This window comes from Leishmania major, chromosome 24, assembly GCF_000002725.2.
Source record: "Leishmania major strain Friedlin complete genome, chromosome 24".
In the NCBI taxonomy this organism is placed as follows: Eukaryota; Euglenozoa; class Kinetoplastea; order Trypanosomatida; family Trypanosomatidae; genus Leishmania; species Leishmania major.
The window spans coordinates 555,001-581,402 of NC_007265.2; the positions used below are offsets into that span (position 1 = coordinate 555,001).

A 26,402-nucleotide genomic window follows, 5' to 3' on the forward strand; every position below is an offset into this window, starting at 1 on the left:
TGCATGGGTGTGCTTGCTTCATGGGCTGTGCGACGTCGGAGGTGCTGCGTGTGCCCACGCGGGTGTCCATCACGTCGCCCCCTCTCCTCTCTCTCCCTGAGCTGTGCGGCCCTCTCTCGCTGTCTCCACACGTTTATCATCTCCCCCCTACTCAGCTAACGTAACTTTAAAAGGAGTGAGGAGGGATGATGCACGCACACGTGGATATCTTGTGCGTCTCATGGACTCTGTTACGCCTTCTGTACCTTCGTTGTTTTGTAAAATGCGAGGAGGGCACGCGAGACAGACAGGTGTGTGTGTGTGTGTGTGTGTGTGTGCGTGTGTGTTTCTGTGCGTGTACCACGGGGATAGCCAAAGTCGTGGGTGATGGCACATACGCGCGCCGAAGTGTGAGTGACGGTGCGTGTGTGTGTGTGTGTGCCATCACCACCCCCTCCTCCTGCCCCGCTCGCTCCCTCCTCCACAGACTTTTTATATTTCGTTTCCTTAGAAGTGCCTTTAGTATGCATATGCGCAGGCACATATCTGTGTGTGCGCGCCTGTTTTGCGTGTCTGTGCGCGCGTGTACGGACTCCTGTGGTAATGTGACCCCTTCTTCCCCTCCTTTCCTCCTTTCCTCCTTTCCTCCTTTCCTCCTCCGCACACACACACACACACACACACACACACACACACACACACAGCATCACCACGAAGAGGGTCGAGTTGGATTCCGCAGATAGGAAAAATAGAACGCATCCAAAACCACCAAAGCCAGGCCGTTTGTGGACGCCAGAAAATGAGCGACCCAAACGCAGGTGCGCGTGGGGTGCCGCAGGAGATGGCAACGGTCGCCACTGTCCTCGATGGGGGAGGAGGTAAGAGATAAAGAGGACAGGATCAGGGGCGGTAGGGCTAGCGCGAGAGTAGCGTTTTTCCTGTGCGCCTGTATCCCCGCCCTCCACCGTTCTTGGGTCCTTCTCTTCCTCTTCCGTGGCTCAGGGCAGCCGTACACCATGGCGCCCGTCTTCAGTGTTGCACCAGACGCGTAGACGAAAATGCATAGGCAACCACTACACAGCGAGTGTGCCCGCCTCTGTGCGCGGCGTCGAGTGGCACACAACTTCCATCGTGTTTAGTGTCGTTTATCTGCCTCCTTCCTCTCTTTCTCTCTCCTTCCACATCCGCGTTTGTGCAACATCGCATCGCGCTTGCGCGATGACGCCTGCCACGCAATCCCCTTCACCTAAACACACACACACCCACACCCACACCCACACCCACACCCACACCCACACACACACCACCGCCGCCCGCTGCTCTCCTGTGATCGCTGTGCCCGCCGCCCTCCTCTTCCACTGTGCAGCTCAGCTCTCTTGTTCGCTAAGTTCCACTCACTCTCTCTCCCCCGCTTTCTCCCCCCACTCGTCACCATGAAGATCTTCAAGGACGTGCTGACCGGCTCCGAGGTCGTCTGCGACAATGACTGCCCGTTCGACGTGGAGGGCGACATCATGTATGTGGTGAACGGCCGCTACATCGACGTTGGTGGCGAGGACTACGGTATCTCTGCCAACGTGGACGAGGACGCTGCGGAGGGCGCGACGGGTGAAGTTGCGGAGGGGAAGGAGCGCGTGGTGGATGTGGTGTACAACAACCGGTACACGGAGACATCGTACGACAAGGCGTCTTACATGGCGCACATCCGCAGCTACATGAAGCAGCTGCTGGAGAAGATCGAGAACGAGGAGGAGAGGAAGGCGTTCCAGACGAACGCTGCGGCGTTCGTGAAGAAGGTGCTGAAGGACATCGACGAGTACCAGTTCTTCATCCCGGAGGGCAACGACGAGGACCCGGACAACGGCATGATCGTGCTGTGCCGCTGGGACGGTGAGACGCCGAGGTTCTACTTCTGGAAGGATGGCTTGAAGGGCGAGCGCGTCTAGACGCGTCGCTGCTGATGGCTCTGCCGCGTGTGTGAGCGCACTCGCCCGCACCCACACCCTGCAACACGAACCCTTCCCTTGCTCTCCCGGGGGGAGAGCCGGGCGCACGCGCGCGTCTCCCTCCCCTCTGTGCATGGGTGTGCTTGCTTCATGGGCTGTGCGACGTCGGAGGTGCTGCGTGTGCCCACGCGGGTGTCCATCACGTCGCCCCCTCTCCTCTCTCTCCCTGAGCTGTGCGGCCCTCTCTCGCTGTCTCCACACACCGACAGGCATGCTGGCGGAGGTATCTCGCATGCGCTCTACGCGCACCTCAGCCACGCGCCCCCACGGCGGTGTGCGTGCACGCTTTTGGAACTCGCTTGTTTTGTGTTTGTGCTTAAGCGTGAAAGTAAAATGGACGAAGGCGGAACGAGATGACGAAAACAGCGGCAACACACCAGAAAAGAAGGTCAGGTGTATGGCGCATTGGCAGGGGCTCGCAGCCACTCTGCCATAGCTGCTGCTGCTACTGCAGACGCACGCACACACACACACACACACACACACACACACATTCGGACGCGCGTGCCAAATAGGCGCTGAAAAGACAAGCCGAACGACGGGCTGACCGTGACGCGCGGGAGGAAGTGAGGAGAAAGGACAACCGGCAAGTGTAACGAAATCGCCGCACGAAACGCGCGCTGTCCATGGCACAAACTTCGCGAATGCGAGAAGAGGCTGCCGCTTGCGCGCGTCGCGGCTTCCCTCCATGCGCTCTTGTGCGCGTCAGTGTGTGCACGTCTACGCGTGCCAGCGGACGTGTGATTGTCGCCGCAAGGGATATCTGCAGACGTACGCACTGCGCATGTGTGTGGCGTAGCAGCACACGACGATAAGTAGAGTGGTTAACACATCCAGTGCATTAAACACCAAGAGAGGGGAGGGAGGACAGAGGCGGAGTGCCAGTGCCGCCTCCCTCGCTCTCGTCTTCTAAAAAACAACGTGAAGCAGATAGCGTGGTAGCGCTTATGAATCAAGAGGCAGGGGTGGTGAATAGCGTAGATCCAGTCTGAAATGACGCGCTCGTGTGCGTGCGTGTTGCAGAGGGGTGCTCCAGGTGGAGCGCGTCCCCTCCCTCTTTCCCTGCGCACACCCTTCCTCTCTCTCTTGCGCGCGCGCTCCGCGACCCAAGTGGACTTGTGCGCGCGTGCATACTGCTGACGCGGGGAGCAGCGGTGCCACAAGCCTCCGCTGCCTTGCATCCAAACCACCGGACAAGAGCACGGCGACGGCGACAATGATATCCATAGCCCCCCATCTTCTTTTCCTCCTCTGCCTTTCGTTTCCTTCATGAGTTGTGGTACTCCTGCTGACGCAAGCGCGTTTACCTAACAGTGCTTCGTCTTTCTGGTTTCCATGGCGCCCCGCCCTCTTTCTGCGGCATCGACAATATCGAGAAGTGGTGGTCGCACAACGACCAAGCGCGCACACACACCCAACGCGAGGGCATTTCAGGGCTCAGAAGGGCAGCGGCTGAGTGGATGTGACGCACACCTCCACTCGTTTAGTCTCCACCCAATCCCTCACCAGTGCAGCCGTCCCCCCCTCTTTCTCACTTGCTTTGCCATATTATCGACCCCTTAACGCCCCCCCCCCTCGCCGTCCCCATCTCTCTCGTAGACAGACACAGCCTTCCAACTCTTGAGCACGTATATACATATATATATATGTACATGGGCACACCTTCATAGACGACTGCATCTGCTCTTCGTCTCCCCCCTCCTCACCAATGGCTGAGCCACAGTCGCGTGCGCCAGCCCCCCTCTGTGCCGGAGCCACAGACATTGTCGTAGCAGCGTCGGCGGGTATTTCTGTCAACGCGCGTCTCTGTAAGCACCTCCTCCTTCAAGGTTCTTCTCTCACGCAGCCACAGCCCTTGACGAACTCGGTGTTCCTCGACGCACTCGCGCGGTACCCTCTACCAGTCGTCTCGGCGGCCACTGCGCACGATGTTGCTGGCTCCGAGCAGCAGCTGCAGCTGCACCAACCGTCAGCCCACTCTCCTTTGCAGCCTCCTTCAGAGGCGTCATCGGAACCGACAACGGCCGCGTCCGCTGCGCCAGTGCGGATTCGCAGATCCACCGCATCACCGCTTGGCGAAAGGCACATGAGTTTCAGGGGCGCAGCCCCGCATGCCGCCAGTGACCTGACATCTGCGATCAACCAATTCTGGGCTCTGTCACCCGCCCCGGCGGCGCCGCATTCCCCGCTGCTCGCGACTACTGAGGGGGACGCGCAAGGGCCTGTGCATACGGCCGCGGTCGCTCCTTGTGGCTCCGCGCCTCAGCCGACGCCGCCTCCCCCGCCACCGTGGGTGGCCTTCTCGCCCTTCCGCTTTTGCGCTGATCCGTCCTTCCACGCAGCGCTGCAGCGCCTTTCGAGACATCGCAGCGGCACAGCCGATACGCATCAGCGAAGACAGCGCGCTGTGGCGCCGCCCTCGCCGCCGAGTCGCCATATGCCCGGCCTCTCCTCCCTTGGTCCCCCTGTCGGGGGTGTTGCGCCGGCGTCGCGTCCGGCCGGGGAGGGCCCGCATGGCACGCCGAGCAGCGGCTCAGCGGCTGTCGCGGTCAACGTTTCCGCTCCTGATGGCGGCAGTGTGTCCTTTGATGCGCCGCTGGGCGCCCCGTGGACGGTGATGGATGCGTGGTGCCACGGCTTCGCGGCGACGGCGGTGGACGGAGGGCGAAGCCGCAAGCGCGCGCGCACTGCGAGTGCCACGGCAGCTTCGCCGACGAGTGCGGAGCCCACAACTTTCGCGCGTCTTCATGTGAGTGACACCTATCACGGAGGCAGCGCGAGGATGGGCTCAAAGAATAGCCCGCCGCCGACTGTGACCACGGTGGCTGCGCACGACACCTTCCGCACAAACCCTTCGCCCGACTCGATTGCGACGCTTCTCCCGTGGGCCTCTCCGAAAACGCCCCACGAGACAGTGGATGTGCCACAGAGCCGCGTTCCAGAGAAGGATGACCTGCTCGACCTGCTACTTGGGGTGAGGCAGAATGCATCGCGGTCGCCCGAGTTTGCTGGTGGGCTGCCGTGCTCACGGGCGCAGCTCATGGAAGCTACAGGAATGACCGGCGCTGAAGTGCACACGGAGGGAGAGGGTGAACGAAACGCTTTGGCGAAGCACAACGGGAGTGCGATGTTGTCCAGCAGCAGGACGGTCTCGAGACTGGGGACGTCTGCGGCGCGTGCCGGTGCCGACGGGCTTGCTACATCCTGCGTGCAGAGAAATCAGGCGACGACTTCGTTGGCCTTGACAGCGGCGGCCACTGCGACCGCGATGCCTCGTGGGCCGGCTCTGAGTGCATCTGCAGATGCCGATTTCTCCTGTGGTGCCGTTGACCCCAACAACGGCGAACACGTGCTTGTTTCCACCGTGAGGGAGCTCAGAAGCACGTGCGCGCGGCTCGGCCTGCTGAGCACGGGCTCGAAGACGACCCTGCAGCAGCGCCTCCGTTTTTACTACGCATCCGCACCGGCGTCGCAACAGAGCGGCGTTCGTGTCCCGCTGGCGGCGACAGCCGCGAACTTGTCTGCTGCACTGCATGTGCCGCTCGACCCCGGTGCAACCCGAACGGGGGGCGAAGTTGGCGCTTCTCGTTCCACCGGCTCTCCTCCACGGACGGTCTTCCGCTACCACAGTCCGTCGCAATCGCCAGGGTCGGTCCTGCCCGCATCTGCTGCTGCAGTGGCAGTCGGTCAGCCGCGCACATGCGCTACTGAGGCAGTGAGTGGGCCGGCGACGCGGGTGGCTGGGCCCGCTGTATGGGAGCATGCGGCGGTATCTACCTCTCCTGCAGCTGCCGCTTCGGGCCAGCGTGGCCGTTTCGTCCCGTCCCCTACGCAGTTCCTTCACGATCTCGCCTCTTGGACGACGCGGACGCCCCACACGGCGCTTGCCACTCTCTGCGATGCACACTCGCCCCCCTCCGCGACAGCCGCGCGAGCGCAGCAGGAGGAACTGACGAGCGAGACGGGCCGCGTACGCTGGCAGTGGCTCGTGGACTTCCGCGAACGTTCCAGCGCGCATCGTGGCGGCGGCGGCAGCGGCAGGCGTCAGCATGAGGGCATGTTGGACGTCTTTCGTAAACAGCATGTGCCGTGCACATCGATGATGCTGCCGGCCGGTGACTTCATGCTGTCCGTGGAGCTGTCAAATGAGGAGGCCGCTGCGATGCACGTGTATGGCGTTGCTGCAAGTACGGAGGTGGATCCCGGAGTGCCAAGCGCCTCCGCCCCGGCCGAGGGTGCTGCACCGGTTCTCAGTCATGTCTGCTCCCTTGTTGTGGAGCGCAAGACGGCCGCGGACCTGGATGCGAGCGTGAAGGGGGCACGCTACACAGAGCAGCGGCGGCTGCTAGCGGCGTCGCCGTTTCGCTTAGTGGTGTGGCTGATCGAAGGTGTGAACGTTGCAGGCGGGAGCGGCAGCGGTTTCTCACGTCACGGTCAGCGTCACTACCAAGGCGGTGACGGTACAGAAAGTGACACGCAGCCAGGCAGTCGCAGCCCATCACCCGCGCCGTCATCGCGGGCAGAGAGCGCGCGCCAACGCGTCGACTCGGCGTGTGCTTCGCTGGGTCTCCACGGGAAGGGCTGGTTGGTGGTGCGCACCCGTAACACGACGGAGTCTGTGCAGTTTCTGAAGCTGCTCGCGACTCACGTCGCGCGGCAACTTGCCAGTTATCGTCTTCGTCGTCGTTGCATGGGCGAAGGCAATAGTGGCATGGTGGCTGGGACTGATGGCTGTGCTGCCTGCCAGACCGCAGCGCAGGACCCATCCGCACAGCGCGTTGCACGTGCAGATGGGGGAGACGTCCATTGCGGTAACATCTTCCGCAGCACAGGTAATGGTGCGTCAACGACGAGCATGGCAGCCGCTGTGGCGCTGCTGCAGTTGACTACCACGAAAACATGTCTGCAGTCCGTGAGTGCCCTGCAGCGGCACCTGCGCGCAAAGACGGCATTTCCGCGCATGCTCATGTGCGTCCGCGGCTGCTCCGCTGCGCTCGCGTCATTGCTCTCCTCCAAGTACGGCACACTGCTGCGGTTTTGGCGAGAGCTGCGACGACGCGGCCAGGAGGTGTGCGACGCCGACCCCGATATCCAGCGGCTCACCACAGCTCAGAAGAAGGTGTACATACTGCTGACCGAGTTCCTGCTCGCCAAGGACTACTTCTGATGCGGGTAGCGCAGCAGTGGTGATGGGGGGAGTGCGTGTCTGCACGCGTGTATGTGTACGTTTCGCTTATTTGTTCGTGTTGTATTCACGCGTCGAAGCGCGCGAGCGCCGCTGATGCACGAGTGCGGGTGTGGGCTTGTCTGGTCAGCTGACGCAGCTGGGAGCGGGGAGGCTGTGACGTGAAGCAGAGTACCTCGAAGCGAACCACAGTGTCTGCGGATGTTCCTGTGCTCTTGTGACATGCAGAGCGAGGGGTGCTCTTGCGAGAGCGTGTTTCCGTGCGTGCGTTCGCTATTCGACGCAGCTGTCTCCGGCTTCTCAATGCATCGACGCTCGTTGGTTTGCCACGCGTGGCGGGCATCGGCGCGATGCACACACGTAGACGTACACGAAGGCACACCCTTGTCCTCCTTCTCGAACAACGCAGCGCACCCCACCGATCTCTCTCAACCCTATATATATAGAGAGAGAGAGAGATGTGTGCATGTGTGTGTGTGTGTGTGTGTGTGTTTATGGTGACTGCTCTCGCCCACACGCTCAGGCGACGCTTTACCGTCCGCGTTTTCTCCCTTCTTGTTCTTGGTTCGTTGATACCTTTACACACGCGTATTATCCTTGATCGCTTGATGCGTGTCACGGCTGCATCGCACAAGTCTGCGCTTCATGGTCCGCGACGCTACGCGCATGCGCAGTCACGCAGACGACGGCGACAGCTACAGGTAACAGAACCTTCCCCCGACACAAGCGCACAGAGACGGGGTCAGAAGACGGAAGGGAATTGCTTGCGACATCTCTCAAAGTATCAGAAGGTAAGAGCACGAGAGGGGAGAAGGGCGGGGCGAGCCACCGACACATCATCCGAGGCCTTCGGGATCACTGCTACACATATGCACACACACACACACACACACACACACACACACACACACACGAAGCTCTGCTGAGCCCATTCCTTTTTTTTTCTTCTCTGCGCTTCTTGGTCTCTTGCACGATCGCCTCTTTCTCACCAAGCGCCTGCTCTTTCACGTCCTCCCGTCCTCACCTCCGCCGCTCGTAGCGAGGGCCTCTCGTACAAGTTCCAGAGGGACGCATAAACACATACACAATACGATCCAAGCAGCACTCGAGGAGCGTCAGGGCACGCGCACACGCAGACTCGCCCGCACTCATAGTGAGGCGCAGGTGGCCTATAGAGTGCATCTCACGGCATACGCTAATGCTGCCGTATGCACACACATAGATGCACACACCACATACGCGCATACACCGTGTATCTCATATTCTCTGAGGCGCTCAGATCGAATCAGCAGTTCCCGAAGGCTGTGGTAGGCGTGCACAGTCTGCACACACACACACACACACACACACACACACACACACACACACCAGCGCACTCCCGTGCATTTATACATATATATATTATATGTGTATATGTATTCTCTCTGTTCCCCGCTCTCTCCGCCACACGGAAGTCATTGCACATCGAGGATGCCTACAGTGGCATCATTATCATCCGCATCGACTTCGACGGCGGCTGCTCGAGCGGCCCCGCCGTACCGCACAAACGAATCGGAGTGGATACCCGCTCTCGCCTCTGCCGTACAGCGCAGCCTCGAAGGCGGTGTTGGGAGCACCAGCAACGGCGGTGGTAGCAGCACTGGGCGGAACTCGGCAAACACACATCAAGGCGCCACCCAGAGTGCGGCGGTGAGTGCTGCCCGAGACACGGCGCCTCCCTTGGCGGAGTATCAGGCTGCTTATCTGTACCATAGCCTCCATCACAGCGGTCTTGTCGCGGTGCCTCCTCCGGCTCGCTTGTATCCAGCTCTCGGAGGCAGTATTGGTGGAGGCAGTTGCGGCAACCCGAAAAGTGGCAGCAGCAGCACTGGCAACAACATCTTCTCCGTCGCCTCCTACGCGCCTCCGGCACCGTCGTCGGCCCGTCATGCGACACCGGATGTCAGCGGATCTTCCGCTCCGCCACCGTCTCTGGCACATTCTGCCGTCCCCGCGCCAGGGGCGTCACAGCGAACGGCAACCACGTGGAGCGCAAGTATCCCTGCGACTGTCGCACCATTTCCAGTCTCATCTGTTTTCGACCCAGGCGGTGGTGAGCTGGCTGGGTCGAGCGCCGCTGGCGGTGCCACTGCTGCTGCTGCTCCCTCGTCTTCGCTATTTCCTACCATGCCACCCCTAGCCGCGCCCAGAGGCGGGTTGGTCAAAATGCTTCCCACTGCCGGTTCAGCTCCTGCCGCTCCGTGCATGGCGCCGTCGCCGCTGACGTTGCATGACGTGAAAGCGGAGATGCGGTTCGTCGCCAAGCAGCTCCGCGAGGCGCAGCACCACCGCGATGACCTCGTGTTCCTCGAAGACGAAGAGCACGACGCGTCAGACGAGCTACAGCAGCTAGATGTGCGCATTGCAGAGCTGGAACAGCGGTTCGCACACTTCCGCGTTTTCCAGGCAAGGCTGCTGAGCCGCCCCACACCCGCCTCGACGCCGCCGTCCTTCTCTTCCATGTCGTCCTCGCTCGTGCGGTCACCGCGCGCCACATCGGTGATGGATTTCGGCGGTGGAATCTACGGCAACGCGGCGGCGCAGATCAGCAGCGGCGCGCACGGCCCAGGTATCGGCAGCAGCGCTGGCGTTGCCGGCTACACCGGCGGCGGCGAGCAGAGAGGCCCGCTGATGCAGAGCACTGCGCCATCGCCGTGTCCCGCCGCGCCAACGAGCGGCCCCCCTTCAGCAGCAGGGGCTACTGGCGCACCACCACCATGCGGTGACTGGCCCACCACCATAACCGAGTACAGCGTAAACCGCGGAGACATCGGCGGCTGTGCTCCGGCGCTGCCCGGTCCGTGGGTCTCCGACGGCAACGGAGGCACGACGAGCTTCCGCAGTGCCGAATGTTCGGCCTTCTCCGCTCGCAAAGGGTTCTCGTGGGAGGCCTACGAACAGCAGGTAGACCCGGAGGCGCTGTCGCGCGACGCCCTGTCTCGCACCGCGCACGTCGAGCTCCCGGTGAACCCCACGCACCAGTATGGCGGCGAGCGCTTCCCGTGGTCGGCGGAGCTTCGGCGCATGATGCGCGAGGTGTTCGGTTTACACGACTACCGCTTCTGCCAGCTCGAGATCATGAACGCCTGCATGGACGGCCGCGATGTTTTTGTGTTGCTGCCGACGGGCGGCGGCAAGTCCCTCTGTTACCAGCTTCCTGCGCTGATGCCCAACCCGGCCCAGGTCACCATTGTCGTGTCGCCGCTCATCTCGCTTATTCAGGATCAGGTGTACGCGCTGATCGCGAACGACATCCCTGCCATGGCCCTCACCGGACAGACCAACGACGCTGCTCGCCGCAGTCTCTTCCAGGAGTGGGCCTCCGGCCACGTTGTGCACACGCTCGTGTACGTGACCCCGGAGTACTTTGGCCGCAGCGACCACTTTGTGGGCACGCTGCAGGGGCTTGCCGACAAGGGGCTGCTCTGCCGCTTCGTGATTGACGAGGCGCACTGCGTGTCGCAGTGGGGTCACGACTTCCGGCCAGATTACCGCAAACTCTCAGTGCTGAAGCGGCAGTTTCTACGTACACCCATCACGGCGCTGACCGCCACGGCGACGGATCTCGTGCAGCAGGATGTTATCAAGACGCTTGCCTTGCGCGACGCCATCATCTTCAAGGGCTCCTTCAACCGAGCCAACCTCAAGTACTCGGTGCAGCACGTGCGAGGCAAGCAGGTGATCCCGGTTGTTGAGGACCTCGTACTGCACCGATTCTCGCCGTCTTCGTGCGGCATCGTGTACTGCCTGTCGCGCAAGGACTGCGAGGAGATGGCGGCGGCACTCGTACGCAGGGGCATTAAGGCCTCCTACTACCACTCCGAGGCGGCGTCGAAGAATGAGCGGCAGGAGCGGTGGACGCGTGATGAGCTGCAGGTGATTTGCGCCACCATCGCGTTTGGCATGGGCATCAACAAGCCAGATGTCCGCTACGTCGTGCACGCGGCTATGCCCAAGTCCATCGAGGGGTACTACCAGGAGAGCGGCCGCGCCGGCCGTGACGGTTTGCCGTCGGAGTGCGTGCTGCTGAGCACCACTACAGATCGACAGCGGCAGGAGCGGCTGATCCACGGCTCGAAAGACTGGCGCGCGTCGCTCACCTCGCTGCACCGCATGCTGGCTTACACCCTCAACGACGTCGACTGTCGCCGGCGCCAGCAGCTGCACCACTTTGGTGAGCAGGTGGACGTCCATTTTTGCCTTACGCAGCGGGCTGCCGCTGGCGGTGGTGCGATGCCGCCGCTGCCACCGACGTCGGCCGCATCGGTGTCTGCCGTCACGCAGCTGTGTGATAACTGTGCCAGCAAGCTGGCCGAGGGCTGGACGGTGAAGGAGGTGGACGTGGGCAACATTCTGCTTGATCTATACGCCATTATCCTGCGTCTCGGCACCATGACGTCGAAGCAGCTGATCGGCGTGTACCGTGGCTCTGTCTCGGAAATTGGGCGCGCCGTCGAGATGCGCATGCGCGTGAAGGGAACGCCGGCGGAGTACAAGACTGGTGCCAAGCACTCGAAGGTACTTCTGGACCGCACACTGCTCGAGGGGATGCATCTCGGGCTCCTCGAGGAGCGGCTGGACAGCATCAATGACTTCGCCGTGTGCGCCTTTGTAGAGCTTGGCGGCACCCCAGCAGCGCAGCAGCTCCACCGCGACATCAAGGCTGGGCACCGCGTCATAACACTGCGCCTGCGAGACGTGAAGGCCCGCAGCGGTAAAGGGGATGCAAGCTTCGGCGCTGTGGCCAGTGCTGTTTCGGGCGCCACCGCCAAGGACGACATGCCGCTCGTTGAGCTGTTTGACTCTGCCCAACGACAGGCGGCCGTAGGCGACGGCCGCGGCACACGGGCTTCGGCGGCTGCGCCAGAAAAGAAGAGGCGCAAGCCCGCGGCGAAGAAGGGGCGCCGCGGCAGCAGGTACGTGCTAGACGAGGCAGACGGCAGCACTGATGACGACGAAGGGGCGATTTCATCCATCGAGGAAGACTCTGCAATGTCGAACAGCATGGCGTCCTTCATCGACGATGAGAGCGGCAGCACGGCTACCCTATCCTACATCTCCAGCGTGACAACCCCGCAGCGCGATGGGACCGGGGCATCGGCAGCAGCTGCTGGTCGCCGACAGCGCACATCATTGACGGCCAGGTCGCAGGACGGCGTCTTCTCGACGCTGTCGGAGGACACCCAAGGCCAGCCGCAAGTGCATCGGCCGCCGCGGAAGCGCACTCGCGGTGATGCGGCCGACCAGCGAGCAGCTGTGGCGCAGAGGGGCTTAGGCGGTGCTGCTGCTGCACTTGCGGCTCCGGCGTCGACCGTCCCTGCAGCGCGGCTGGAGCGCCTGAAGGCGCTTCTGCAGGAGGAGATGGATCGGCTCGTGCAGACCCTCGTGAGCCAGGCGGTGGGGTGTCGAAGTTACAACGTGATGCCCAAGAGCACAATTCTGCGGCTGACCGAGACGCTCGCCATCCCCGGCTGGGGCAGCGTCGGCGACCTCATCGACCTGGAGGGGATGGGCAAGAACAAGGTGAAGCGGTACGGCGCCGACATCCTGCGGGTGTATCGGCATTTCCGCTACATCCACATAGGCGACGTCGAGGAGCTGTCGGAGGCGGAGGCGGCGGAGGTGAAGGATGTGAAGACGGCCGTGCGGCCGCGCAATCGCCTCGGCCGCGCAAACGCCTCCGCTGGCGAGTTGATCGCTGAGAATGACGGGGAGGAGGAGTGCGGCGGTGATGGTGACCGACTAGCGAGCACGACCGCGTCTGGTTTTGCGGGCGGGATCGACATCGAAGCGGGAGCGATGACCGGCCGTGCAACGCATCAGCAGGCGCAGCGCCCGATCCTGCTGGATCCAGCCACGCCTGAGAAGGCGCGCGCATCGGTGTCCTCGGCCGCTGGTACCCCATCTCGCGATAGCGGCAGCGGTGTGGCACTGCCAGGCACCCTCGGCGACCAGCCGCGGCAGCGACGCACAATGTTCACCTTTTCATCCACCACAGCTGCCGCTCCAGCGGCGGTGTCCATCAGCATCGGCTCCCGATCATCCTCCCCACGGCTGTCTCTTCAGGCCCACGAGGGGTGTGCAGCTGCACCACCACTACCACCGCCAGCAAATCCCGCTGCCGCAGTGAACGGTGCCGCGGACAGCTACGACCAGCTCACGTGCGATCCATCGGTGGCCAATGCACATGGCAACACACGTATGATTGCTGCCCCCGGTGCAGGAGCCGCTCTGCCTCCGCACGAGCCGCATCCTCATCAGCTTCCCATGCCGCAGTTCTCCGCGCCTCTATTTCCGGAGCCGCCTGCATGGCAGACGCCTGCCACTGCCGCCGCTGCTTCTGTTGTGCCAATATCGGGCACGCCGGCGCCGCTGCTGCTGCCCCACAACAGCACTGCCGGCAGAAACGCCCATCTGTTTTCTCCCAGCGCACCCTCCTTTGCATCCGCCTCGGCGCTGCTGGGCGGAGCAGGGCTTCCCATGGCTCAGCGACCGTGTCCACAAGTGCCCCAGCAGCCGTCCACGATGATGACGCTGGCGGCGCCTTCTGATGCTGTGAGGGGTGGTGACCCTAGCCTGGCAGACACACTCCGAGGAAGTGGTCAGACCGGCGCCGCTCACGCGGCCGAGAACAGCGAGCTGCTGATCGGGAGTAGCCCTATTCCCACGCAGCAGCAGCAGCAGCTACGTCACACATACTTCTCTAACTGTCAGAGCGCTCCGCAAACGCTCAGTGGAAGCGTCGGAGAGACTGGCGAGGGGCAGCAGAGTAGTAGCGGCGTGGTGCTGCTCGGCGCCGACGGACCTACTCAAGGGCCCTGGATGCCGCCCACGTCTACGGCGGGCCGCGCGCACGACGCACCGCCGCCACCACCGCCGCATGCGGGAAAGGACATGCACAGCGTCGAGTACTTGATGGGCCTCTGCAATGACGCCCGGTCCCGCACGCCGTTGAGCGGGCGGCCGTCTGGCTCGGCGACTCGCGGCGGTGGGGGGCCCTCTCGATCCACGATGCCAGTGCCAGCACGCTCCGCGGTTTATTCCACCGTCGCGGCTACGGCGAACGCCGACCATGCTGTGAGCCATTCACTTCCCTGCCCCACGGCGGGCGGAAGACCACTCGGCAGTGGGTCGACGTTGTCCTCGTCCTGCGCCGAGGAGTCCATCTCCTTCTCAGAGAGGCCACTTTTTCAGACCAGCACGCCAGAATCCGCCCCACAGCCGAAGCTGCAGAAGCAAGAGGATGGTGCGGCCGCAGGTGGTGATAATGGCGCTGGCCGTGACAGGCAAGAGGTCTTCACCGTCGACGATGACTCGGAATAAGCGTAGGAGGAGGGGATTGGGGGAGGGAGGCGGGGCGATAAGATTCGCGCGTTGCTGCTGCTGCTGCTGTTTTGGAGGACAGAGAAACGATGTGAGTGGCGCACGTTAGTTGTTGTGGTGGTACCGAACAGGTTTCATGAGGTGTGTAAGGGCTCGCCTATTTCTATCTCTTCTCTTCCCCCCTCTCTGCGCGTCTGTGTTCCACGGCGTCACGGCACACAGCGGTGCGTGGGTCTTTCTTGCCGCCGTCCGTCACCGTACCTTCGTTTTCCGTCTTCTGTTTTGCTGTGCGCAACGTTGGCACATGCGTCTCTCGTTGGTGTGGTAAAGCGCAGCAAAACTATCGTATAAAAGTCGACGTGCAGATGAGCGAGTCACTGAGCGCACCAGTGGCGTATGCATGTGTGTGCGAGGGTGTACGTGCGCGACATGGCGCGTCTTGCAGCAAGCACTTAGGCGTGGTATCCCCACCTTTATCGGCTGTGTAGCGTCAGTGCCGGACAACACTATACCCCCTACCTTTCCCCTCGGATGAGGGGAGGGGGCGGAAGGGCAGCCATCGAGCCGCGCTGCTCTTTCTGTTCGCTCTCTCAACCACTTTCTCTCCGATGGATTTGCACCTCGCACTCTTTCGTTGGGCGGCGTCCCGCCGCCACCGTTCCCTGCCCCCGGTCACGGGTGCCGCGGCGGCCGTGCGCGCTCCTATGCGTTGGCCACCTGTGGTGTAGAAAGGGCTCTGGTGCCGTACGCCCGCGATCGTAGCAAGGAAGCCTCCTCCTCTTCCCCCCCCCCCCCCCCCCCCGCCTACCACATACCCACGGTAGACACAGCGATGCGCTGGAGATGATCAAGGCAGTTCTCATCATCAATACGGCAGGCAAGATCCGGTTGCTTAGCTTTTACGAGAAGACCATCTCCCTCGCGCAGCAGCAGGAGCTGGTGCGCAGCATCCATCGCGCTATCGCCCGCCGCGGCGACGCGCTTTGCAACTTTGTCGACAACTTCAAGGAGTGGCCCACGCCCGACACCCGCGTCATCTACCGCCGCTACGCGACCTTGTGCTTTGTGTTCGTGACGGACTCATCGGAGTCGCAGCTGGCCATCCTCGATCTTATTCAGGTCTTCGTCGAGTCCCTCGACCGCACGTTCGAAAACGTGTGCGAGCTGGACCTGATCTTCCACTCGGAGAAGGTGCAGTACACGCTGATGGAGATGATCATGGGTGGCATGGTGCTGGAGATGTCTCGTGATGAAATTATCCGCAGCTTGGGAGAGATGAACCGGCTCAGCGCAAATACGGTCGCAGAGAACAGCACGTCTCGCACCCTGTCCGGCTACCACTGACGCCTTCATTATGGCATCCTCAGGCATCCCCTGACACACACGCAGCTGAGGTCCCCGCACGCTCTCGGAGCACAGGGACGCGTGCGTGCCTACACACTCACGCACGCCCTCCTTCTTACCTTCCCTTTCACAGCTGCTTCATTCATCGGCAGTGGCGTAGCCGCGTGTGCCTTGGGCACTTTTTAACCGTTACCTTTCCCCGTATCCTTGCCCTTACCGAGTTGTGTGCTATCTCTTCCCTTGTCGTTCCCTGTGTGCGTGCGTGTCGTCTTCGCCTGTACACGGAGGGGAAGGCGGCAGAGGGCGGCGCGCGGGGTGGGCCGGTGGGGGGCTGATCCACGCCGCGACAATCACGCTGATGCCAATGTCGACGTTGTTTATCCTCTGAGGTGTCTGCGCTGGTACAAGCCTACACGCGCAGAAAGGCCCGCCACATCCTCGTGCGATGGCCACGGCGGGGACTCTCTCGAACTTTACTTGCGTGCTAACGCGTTCTCCCTCTTTTCGTGTTTTCTCTTTTCGTGTCGCCCTCGTGCCGCTCCACACACACGCACGCGCACGCGCACACGAGCGCAGCTCAACGTAGACACGCTTTCGCACGCGTACATCAATAGATACTTAGACAGGGCCTTCTCACTGCAAGGCAGGGGACGGCATGTACGTGATGCAGCAACATGCGCAGGAGGCGGAAGCGTTAAACGTGCATCTTCTGGACGACGCGAGTCAGCTTACCGAGCTGGGACAGTACCTTCCGGCGCACATCTTCGGCACAGTCCTGCCTCTCGTAGGCGATGAGATTGCCAGCGGTGCGGCGGAGCTGAACGCGCAGGTGGAAGGTACGCGCCAGCTTCTCTTGCAATCGGCGGTGCTACGGCGGTCGACTGTGTTGGCGCCACTGTTGAAGCAGCAGCTTGTCACGCGGGCTGTCCAGCTTCAACGACGCCGTGCACAACTGGTGCAGCAGCTCCAGCGCCAGATTCGACACTGGCGCTCGGCCTCACCAGGAGCCGGCACGGCTTCGGCTTCCAGCGGCGGTGGGCCCTACAGACGCGATGGCCCACTGAGGGGGTCAGCAGCAGCGGCCCCTGCGCACACTGGCGAGGGGGCGCTGCGCGAGACATGGGCCACGCTGCGGGAGGCGTTCCGCTTTGAGGAGGGCAAGGCACACCTTGTGCAGGCCCCACTGTGCCCATCCGCTGCCGCATTACGCGCGCTTCTGGCCGAGGTGGTGGCGGGGGGCCAGAGGGGGCTGCACCGACGTGTTGTGGAGCAGGTGGCCAGTACCAGCCCGCATCACGGCCAGAGCCCCACCACAGCCTCCCCCTTCACCGGGGCTCTTGGGAGCTCTCCCAAGGGCGACCATGATGCGGACGTGGGCGGCAGCGGCGGCAGTGCCGAGGACGCAATCGAAGCTGCGCTACAGCTCCTCCTCCGCTACACAAGGCAGGCACGGGCGGGGGAAACGCGGGCCGATCGCACTGCAGCACGAGGAAGGGCGCCGCGGTCTGGGGCATCGTTGCCGACGCCTGCTTCGTCGGTGCCCCTCACCGGAGCCACCGCCTTCCGAGCCTCTGAGGCCGATGGTCGCCTACAAGCTGCAGATCTGACCGGCGTGTGTAACGTCGACGTGTGCTCGGACGACGCGGAGGAGCAGGCGCAAGACGCGGAGGAGGACGTCTTTGAGAGCAGTCCAGCTCTCCAGCATCAGAGCGCCACCACAAGCGCTGGTGAGGCATCAGGTAGCGGCGCCGCTTCTCCGCCAACGCGAACGACCTCTGCCGCAGGGGCGGCACCAGAGGAAGCTTCCGTGTGGCTCCGCGTCCCTGGCATTCTACCCCTCGGCCAGTACTGCGCGGAGCTACCGTGGGTAGCCGACCTCGCTGACCAGCGGTACACCGCAGCACGGGAGCGCAAGAAGCACGGCAACGGCGGCGCTGGTGAGGTGGGCTACACCAGCCGCCACGTGCAGCCTGGGGAACAGGGCAGCGGCGAGGGTGTGGAAGGTAGGGAGGCGCGCTACGAGGCTGGCTACATCGCCCCCACTCCCGCAGCCCTGCAGACGATGCCGCCACTCGGCTACTTCTTTGCCCCTTCGTTGGCGGGCGGCTCTGTCGGTAGCTCCTGCAGCAGCGGCGAGTCCGTCGTTGGGCGTGCCATGCGCCATGCAGTTGGTGGTGCAGCAGGTGCCCCGTGCGCGGCGCCTGCCAACTTCCACGCAGACCGCGAAGGGTCCTCCTCTGCGCAAGAGGAGGAGCGCACGTGGCTGGCGCGTGTCGTGGTCAAGTGCGTCTCCGCTGCCGTGGATGCGGCTTGGCAGAATGTGGAGGAGACGGTGGTGGCACCTTTCTGCGCTCAGCGGCGCCGTGGCTTTGCATCGCGGGTGCTCCCCGCTAAGGCCACGCTTGCTGCTGCAGATACGGGTGCTTTGGCAAGGGGAGGAGAAGCTGCAGACGAGGAGGAGGAGGAGGAGGTGATCACGCAGTTCATGGAGGTACTGCGCGTGCGCTACGCTGTGGAGCTGGCGGCCCAGGTCTTGGCGGCACGCCACGCCACGGAGCTGCTGCTGGACAGTGAGGACAGCGTGATCTTTGCCGAAAGGCGCCTCGTCTCATTCGTGGTCGGCGGCGGTGCTTCTGCGGCAGCTGTGTGCGGCGGGGGCCGTGGCACGGCGGCGGCTCAGCGAGCATCACCGTTTCCAGCGCCGGTACTCACCTGCACGGTGCTCAGCCTTCCAGGGGTGAAGGAAATCTTCTACGTGATGGCGTACTGCACGGGGGCCGCTCTGCTGTGTGATGTGGCCGCCGCTACAGCGGCTTTCGGCGACGATGTCGGCGGCCGATGGGGAGGCGCAGGTGCGCGACAGCGACAAGAGTACCTGATGGTGGACGTGGACGCAGAGGAGAGCGAGGAGGAGGATCAGCAGGAGGAAGGACACCTGGTGAAACACGACAACCGCCTGACTGATGGCCCTCGACGCGCCCGCTCTCCTTCCGCGGCACAGCGCGCAGACCTTGCCAACGAAGAGGACCCTGTTTCCCGGCGGCAAGCGGCTCTGCAGGCGTGGGCTACGTTCTTCGAGGCCGAGTACCTGAGAGGTTGCCACACCACTGTCACCTTCGCGAATGCGCCTTGGTCTGCCGGCCCGGCGTCGGTGTATTCGTCTTGGTCGCTGGCCCCTTACTACCGTCTGTGGCTGTACATGTGGGAGTACGTGCTAGTCGTGGAAGCGCCTGCGCCCTCATCGGCCAATCCTCTGCACAGTGGCGGCGCCGGTCTCACTCAGCTTCCAGTTGCATTGCGCACGGCGCGGCGCTGGATGGAAAAGGTGATCCGCGCGTCTGTGATGCATGGCTGCGCCGAGGCGGGACTACTGGTGAGCAGTGCCACGCCGGCAAGCCTCGCATATGAGCCAACGGCATGCCTGCAGGCGCACCTATCCGTGGAGCAGACGGAGCGACTCATGAAGGCGACGACAGTGCAAGCGCGTCACGCGCTCTTGCAGGTATCCGGGGCTGGTGGGGGCGCAGGGACAGCACCAACCCACTGATACTCCCCTGCGTTTGTGCCCGTGGCAGTTGCAGCGCACTGTCACCTGGCGAGCAGTGCCACGCTCTGTGTTCTGTGCGAACGTGGACACATGTGCAGATGCTGGCTGGTGTTTGCATTGATATGCCTTGTTAAATTTATCTTTGGCGCCGCATCGCTGCTCCGCACCGGGGAGTCCGTGCGCACGTGCACCTAGCAGCGTACAGCAGACGTGAAGGACATGTCCGAGCCGGTACGACACGATGGCTGAAGCGAAAGGAGGAGGCGCGCGTCGAATGAGAAAGGACAAGAACCCGAATCAAGGTAGACAAGAGACGGTATAGCACGAATGGGCGACAACGCCGTCGCTGCCCCCAGCGAGCGTGTATGTGTTTAGCGCCTGCGAGTGGGTGCGGGAAGGTGGGGGATCTGCGCAGAAGCCCTCCGACAGACGCGTAGAGGCGCAGTGCCTCTACAGCAGACGTTTCTCCCCTTCTGTCTTTCTTCACGCGTACTCGTCGTGCTTCGCCCTCTAATCGCCTAGGTGATCCCTCAACTTCATCTTTCTTGCTCTCGTTGCTCTATCCTTCATCGCTTAGCCCTCCTCGCTGGACTCATCAAACCCACTCCTCCGCCCCCCTTCACACACGCACACGCACAGCAGCCGCGGGTTACGTTCCCTCCACCCACCCTCCTCTTCCACCCCTCTTCGTTGCCGTCTGCGAGATCAGCACTGCCCACAACAGCACTCCCCCCCCCCTCCCCCACGTACACACGTACACCCACGCATACTCCGGCTGTTGCTGCGAGCGACGAAAATGACCACCATGGCTCGCGTGGATGAGACGCTGGCGCGTTTCAAAGGCAAGTCGCCGCGGGACAGCTACAAGCAAGTCTGCGGCGAGCTCGACGTGCACATGCAGCGCGAGATCTATGCGGCACTGCCGGAGAAGCCGATGGCGTGGCACCACATCTACACGCTGGACTTGGAGAAGGCTCTGCTGGGCACCAAAGGTTGCATGGCGATGCTGCCTCTCATCACCGTCAGCACCTCGATGCGCAAGCTTAGTCTGCGCTCGTGTGGCTTGTCGGACGAGTTTGTGATTCAGCTGTGTGCCGTCCTGCAGAGCCACCCGTCCCTACGATCGGTGGATATCAGCGACAACGAGCTCGTCACAGTGTACAGTGCGCCGCACATCATCAGTGTCATGCGCAACAACTCGAACATGGTACTCTTCGACGTGTACAACACCCACGTCGGTTCCAACGTGGGCGACATCATCGCTAAGCTCGGCCAGCGCAACTTGGACAACGTCCTGCACTACTACGAGGACCGCTATTTCCGCATGAAGAACCTCTTCAACTATATGGACGCGGACGGAACGGGCTGGGTAGTTCTCAAGTCCCTCGTCCTCAACTGCCCATACCCGGTGCTGCAGGAGCAGTTCGTCGAGCGCATTGCCACTAAGCAGCCTCGCAAGCGTTCCGACAACACCATCAGCATCAACACATTTCTGCAGCTGGTCTACATGAACTACAAGACTGAGGCAGAGATCGGCACTTATTCTAATAAGACGATCGATGAGCCCTACGTGTTCATGGTGGCAAACTGGAAGCAGTTACTGTACGCGGTGGAGCGGTACAACGCGCGCGCCGCTGCCATGGGGGATGGCCAGGGCCCGCACCCTCCTGTGCAACTCCCCGACAACTTCCACCGCTGGCGTCTACGAGATTACATCATAACGCCTGACGACGCAGACGCTCTGGTGGAGGGTGCGGTGCAGCTGATAGAGCACTCGTCGGCGATGGCGGAAGGGGAGCCGGAACTCAATGAGTCGGGCGAGCGCGCTGAGCCGGATGCCGAGGTGGACAGCGACAAGGAGACGGCGGAGAACGCGGCGGAGGCGGCCCCACTCGTGATCCCCATCACCATCCTTCTCCGGGCCGCCAAGTCAGTTCTCGTCTTGCCTCCCTCCGTCGCCAAGCCCTCGTACAGCTTCTACACCGACCGCGACGCCGCTTACGTGCCGGAAATCCTGCGCAACGGGTCGCGTCTCTTCAGTGTCAGTCGCCTCTCCTGCCTCTTCAGCGGTGGTGCCTCCACCACCGGCGACAGTGCGAGCTCGCCCGACGTCTTGCAGGACTCCGCCGACCGGCCGCACACCTTCTCGCTGCCCGCGTCAGTGGTGAAGATGGTGGTGGACTTCTTCAACAAAGAACACAAAAAGCTGCCCACGAAGAAGCAGTCCATGATCCCTGACAGCCCCCAAACTCGTCGCGATAAGGCAATGGAGAAGGCAGCGATCCCTGTGCCGACGTTCCTTAGCGCCGAGTTCGTCAGCGACCTGGAGCGGGTGTGTCCTCGCTTCCTCGCTGACTACTACTCTCGCCACGCACTGCTGATCGAGGATGGCACCATCACGCTGCAGGAAATGGTGAACGTACTGGACGAGATGTACGCGCAGTGCCGCATCGACCGTATCATTTCGCTGGCCGACATCAAGGCCATGCCGGATCCGATGAAGGATAAGTCCCTGGTGAGCTTCGTGACCGCCCACTTCGCCGACCGCGACGAGGACATCTCCTTTTTGGAGCCGTTCAATGACGTGGTAGCGTACTGAGAGCATGCAAGAGATACTCATGCGCGCGCAGGCACACAGACAGATACATGCCCAGCGACCACGATCTACGACGCGCGCCTCTACTTATCCTACCACATCTCGGCGGATGCCGTCGTGTGCGCCCGCAGAACCAGGGCTCTTTGTAGTGGCTGTTCCACCGTCGTTGTTCGCTTATTCGACCTTCTCGTTTTTTTTTTTCTCACCTTCTCTTTTGCTTCCTCCTCCCCTCTCTCATCATCTGGGAAGAGTATGTATTGTGCAGGCGGCACGCAAGTCACGCTGCGCTTTACGTTGTGTCTTTGTATGTACATGCATGTACATATGCATAGCACCCATGTATGTCAGTGTCTCTCCACCCCTTCTTCACCTCCTCATCGGACCATTGCGAGCCCAAAAAAAAAATGTATGCGCAGACCCACCGCCTCCGTCTCGCTCCGTGTCTCTCCACTGTGTCGTCGTTCCTCTTCTCTATTTTTTCTTTTTCTTTGGTGCCTGCCTGCGCGTGCGCCTGTCTGTCCCGTGAGTGTGTGTGCGCCTCAGCATCTGCATACGTGCTCGTGTTTGAGAGTCGATGGCGATGATGTACAGCTACACGTACACACACTGTGCTTCGTATAGGCATAGGTGCCCCCCTATGCCATCGAGGCAATCCTGTTTCCTTCTCTTTTTCGCTGTTTTTGTCTGTCCGTCTGTCTGCCTACTCTCTCTCTCTCTGTGCGCGTGCGATGCGTTCGTGCGTCGAGGTATTGCGAGAGGGAGCGAGGGCGAGAGCGGAGGCAGAGTGGGACGAGTTCGATGATGGACATGGCGGCGCTGCAGAGAGGGACGAGGAAGGAGGTGCGGCAGCTCACAAACTTTACTTTCTGTTATCCCTCCCCTCTCTCTTCCTCTTCCGGTGAATGCACCGCCGCCTCTTTCTCTGTCATCTCTCCTCCATTTTGCGTCTCAACGCCTCCTCTCATCTCCCCAGACTGTCAACGTGTAGTGTCCATCTCCTTCGGCGTGCCGTTGTGGCACTCAACATACACACACACACACATGCATGCAAACAGTTATGTAAACTACTGACGCTCATCTTTACTTTCGCGTTGTTGCCGCGGAGACGCCACAGCGTTCGCTTTCACGTGTGCAGTTGTCGAACGCTGTGGCCTTCTTACTCTGCCCTTTTTGGCCTTCTAGCAGCTACGACGGCGCTTCGACCCTCCTCCTCCTCCTCCTCCTCCTCCCCCCTCTGAGAGGCACCTCCGCTTCCAGAGTCGCCGGACAGGCAGCAGAAAAAAGGATGACAGCGGTAGAGAGGGGGAGGGGGTATGCAGCAACGCCGTGGTGCCTGTCGCTTCTCCGAGTCAACCGCGATGTTATGCATGAAAAGTCTCTTTCTTATTGTCTTGCGCGTCTGCGCGCGTGGCGTCTGTGTGGGGCCCGGCCCGAGTCGTCATGCTTCGGGAAAGTGCAACAGGAGCGAGCGAAACCGCAGTCCACAGACGACGCATGCAGGCGTCCGTGATGTGGTTGCGGGCCATCTTTATTGCCTCTATCGCCCCTCCCTCCTCCTCCTCCCACTCCTGCAGCACCCGCGCATGTGCGCTTACGTGTTTAAGTGGCGTGTCTGTGTCGTCGTGGTTTGCTGCTGCGACTTCGTGGGGTGCTGAGACGGCGCCAGCGGGCCCAAACCGCATGCAGAGGGAAGGCGACACCGTTGTTCCTCTCTCTCTCTCTCTCTTCCGCTCGGCTTGTGACGGACAGCGTGCGTGAATATGTGAAAGCGCGGTCTGGGGTGGCAACGGTGGCTAAGTAGGGAGGCGGGGGGGGGGGAGGTGTCGATGGCGTCTCCGCATGCGATTCTTCAAGAGGGTCTTTTACCTCCTTCCTCTTGAGACATGCGCGCGCGCGTCTCTGAAACACTTCACGAGGTCGACTAGCGACGCATTGCCTGCCTTTCCTACGTTGCTCTCCGCCCCTCCTCTGACGTTGTCACGCCGTTTACTGCCTTTGCTGTACTCTGCATATGCGCGCTGTCCTACATCATTATGCTCCTCCGCGCACACACCATTATCCACGATGCCATCGACCACCCCCTTCTCCTTCCTTTGTGTCCCCTCCAACACGCACACACACACACACACACACACACACACACACACACAAAACAAAACAAAACACATAATCACACATACACACACGCGCGCGCTCTCGGCGCAGAAGTATAAAAAAAGAAAGAAACCATTATTCTCGACTCTCCTCCCCCCTCCCCCTCTCCTGCCCTGCGTCCCTGCCCCCCTCCTCCTTTTCGTTCTCCACACGCAAGCGCAGGTCTCCAGAAAGCTTCTACGTTCTGTCTCCACACACACACACACACACACAACAGCAACAACCAATCAAACACACACACACACACAAAAAAACGAAGCCTTCTTCTCTATTCTCTCTCTTCTCATTTTTTTTTGGTTTTGCCTTCCGTCTAGTTCCGTGCTTAAACGCGCACTAACACAAATCTCACCTGTGCAGTCCTCTCCCCACCCAACCCACAGATCTCTCCGTACGTCAAGCACCCGCACCCGCACCCACAATCCTTCCCTGCCCCTGCGCTCGCCGCTCTACTGTCGCCTTACAGCCCGCGCCACACCTCCATCACCTCCTCGCTCCCCGCTCCCTTTCCCACAACTGCGACCAGTGTTGCAACATAGCAGGCGGCACGCACGGAGGCAGTGCATCATTCTCCCTTCTCTCTGACATCCTCTCGCAAGCCCCCTATCCCCTCCGCCTTCCACTTTGGCGTCTTCTCTCCGTTTGTTTTTCATCTTTTGCTCGATTTATTCGCGGCCCTCCTTCAACGTCTCAGTTACTCGATCCACCTACCCCTCAGGTCCGCTTGAGACGCAGTCCGTCGCCGGTACCCACTTTGCAGAGAGACGCTTCTGTGCGCAAAACAAGCGAGGAAACACTCGATAAGAGGCCACGTGAGCGAGAAAGTCCGCACACATACACACATACACACATACACACATACACACACACACACATACACACACACACACACACACACACACACACACACAGACAGACACACACAGACACACAGACACAGACACGTGCGGGCCGTACACGCTGCATTGCATACGCACAAAAGGCGCCAACGACGTGAGGTACTGCTTTCTCCCTTAAAATCGACGCATAGGACAAGGCCAGCGACGCTGTAGGTGCTTCGTCTAACCAGCTTGCCTTTTTACGCACGTGCGTGTGCTTCTCTGTGTCACGCTCCGACTGCGCTGGTTTTACTTGTCGTTTTTTATTTTGTGTTTTTTTTTTGTGTGTATGTGTGTCGCTGTTGTCTCTCCCCACATCCGTGCGTATCCGTGTGTACTATCCGACGGTCTCGAGTTCATCACTTGACTGCATCAGTTTCCTGCTTTCGTTTTTTTTTGTTGTTCTCTTTTGCCTTGTCGTGAGCAGCCTTTCAGCTCTACACGTCAGCTTTCCACCATCAGCACCCCCCCTTCTCTCTCTCGCCGTTTCCTTGCCTGAAGGCCAGCTGGCGTGTGTATGCATGCTTGGGTGCATTCTACCCCCCTTTTTTGCGTAAGTGTGCTTCTTCCGTGAAGATCGATCTCGCTCCGTGAGGGCTTCATCTTTTTTGTTGTTTTGGCTTCCAACCACTTCTCTTTGTCGCTCTCTCTCTCTCTCTCTCTCTTATCTCACATCACCCACACCCACCACAACACTCCACATTCACATCCACAGCCGCCATAATCGCCCCCTTCCCTTTCCCCCTCTCTCCCTCTTTCCCTCTCCCTCATCATCATCTCCTTCCCTCCTTTTTGGTTTTGTGCGTGCTTACGTTTGCCTTACTTGTGCATTTTCTTTATTTCGAGAAAAAGTTTTCTATTTTGGATTGGTCTTGTGTTTTTGTGACCGTGTTTGTGTCCGTGTGCCTTTTTTCTGTTCTCGTTTTCACCACCACCCGCCACTCTCCCCCCTCCCTCCCTCCCTCCCTCCCTCTTTTATTATCATTTCGCTTTCGCTTTGTGCGCGTGTGGCTCCACGTTTGAACGCGTTGTGTTTCGCTCGTCGGTTGCGGGTGCATTCTTCTCTGCTGAGTCGTTATAGTTGTGGTTGTCCTCGCTGTGCGCAGTTTCTCCTTTTTTCTTTTGTTTTCGACCTTCTCTCCCTCTGTGGTTGGTGGCCAGCGGTGGTGTCAGCGCTTCCTTGACGTTGTTTTCCATCGCCGCACTCCCTCTTTTTGCTGGTTGCGTATTTGCGTGTGTGCTTGTGCTGATTGAGGGGGTTGTGCCGCGGTGCTTTACTTTGACGTCCTGGGTGTTTCCCTTTTACACGTGTGGTGGCTTCTCGTTCGTGCGACTTTTTTTTCGTGTTCTGTGT

At 61.1% G+C, this 26,402-nt stretch overlaps 6 protein-coding genes across 6 annotated transcripts; all 6 read left to right on the forward strand.

Moving 5' to 3' along the window:
- Positions 1-1,412: 1,412 nt before the first annotated feature.
- LMJF_24_1510 (putative IgE-dependent histamine-releasing factor) lies at positions 1,413-1,925 on the forward strand (the record flags this gene model as incomplete). Its single annotated transcript, XM_001683616.1, has 1 exon — positions 1,413-1,925. One exon carries the CDS (start codon positions 1,413-1,415, stop codon positions 1,923-1,925), a length of 513 nt encoding a protein of 170 aa, XP_001683668.1.
- A 1,768-nt stretch (positions 1,926-3,693) lies between these two features.
- LMJF_24_1520 (conserved hypothetical protein) lies at positions 3,694-7,152 on the forward strand (the record flags this gene model as incomplete). The annotated part of the gene is made up of 1 exon (XM_001683617.1): positions 3,694-7,152. One exon carries the CDS (start codon positions 3,694-3,696, stop codon positions 7,150-7,152), a length of 3,459 nt encoding a protein of 1,152 aa, XP_001683669.1.
- A 2,304-nt stretch (positions 7,153-9,456) lies between these two features.
- On the forward strand, positions 9,457-14,532 carry LMJF_24_1530 (putative ATP-dependent DEAD/H DNA helicase recQ; the record flags this gene model as incomplete). Its single annotated transcript, XM_001683618.1, has 1 exon — positions 9,457-14,532. The coding sequence occupies one exon, from the start codon at positions 9,457-9,459 to the stop codon at positions 14,530-14,532; it is 5,076 nt and encodes a 1,691-aa protein (XP_001683670.1).
- Positions 14,533-15,375: 843 nt separating this feature from the next.
- LMJF_24_1540 (putative adaptor complex AP-3 small subunit) lies at positions 15,376-15,876 on the forward strand (the record flags this gene model as incomplete). Its single annotated transcript, XM_001683619.1, has 1 exon — positions 15,376-15,876. One exon carries the CDS (start codon positions 15,376-15,378, stop codon positions 15,874-15,876), a length of 501 nt encoding a protein of 166 aa, XP_001683671.1.
- Positions 15,877-16,531: 655 nt separating this feature from the next.
- On the forward strand, positions 16,532-19,423 carry LMJF_24_1550 (conserved hypothetical protein; the record flags this gene model as incomplete). Its single annotated transcript, XM_001683620.1, has 1 exon — positions 16,532-19,423. One exon carries the CDS (start codon positions 16,532-16,534, stop codon positions 19,421-19,423), a length of 2,892 nt encoding a protein of 963 aa, XP_001683672.1.
- A 796-nt stretch (positions 19,424-20,219) lies between these two features.
- LMJF_24_1560 (conserved hypothetical protein) lies at positions 20,220-22,022 on the forward strand (the record flags this gene model as incomplete). Its single annotated transcript, XM_001683621.1, has 1 exon — positions 20,220-22,022. The coding sequence occupies one exon, from the start codon at positions 20,220-20,222 to the stop codon at positions 22,020-22,022; it is 1,803 nt and encodes a 600-aa protein (XP_001683673.1).
- Positions 22,023-26,402: the final 4,380 nt, after the last annotated feature.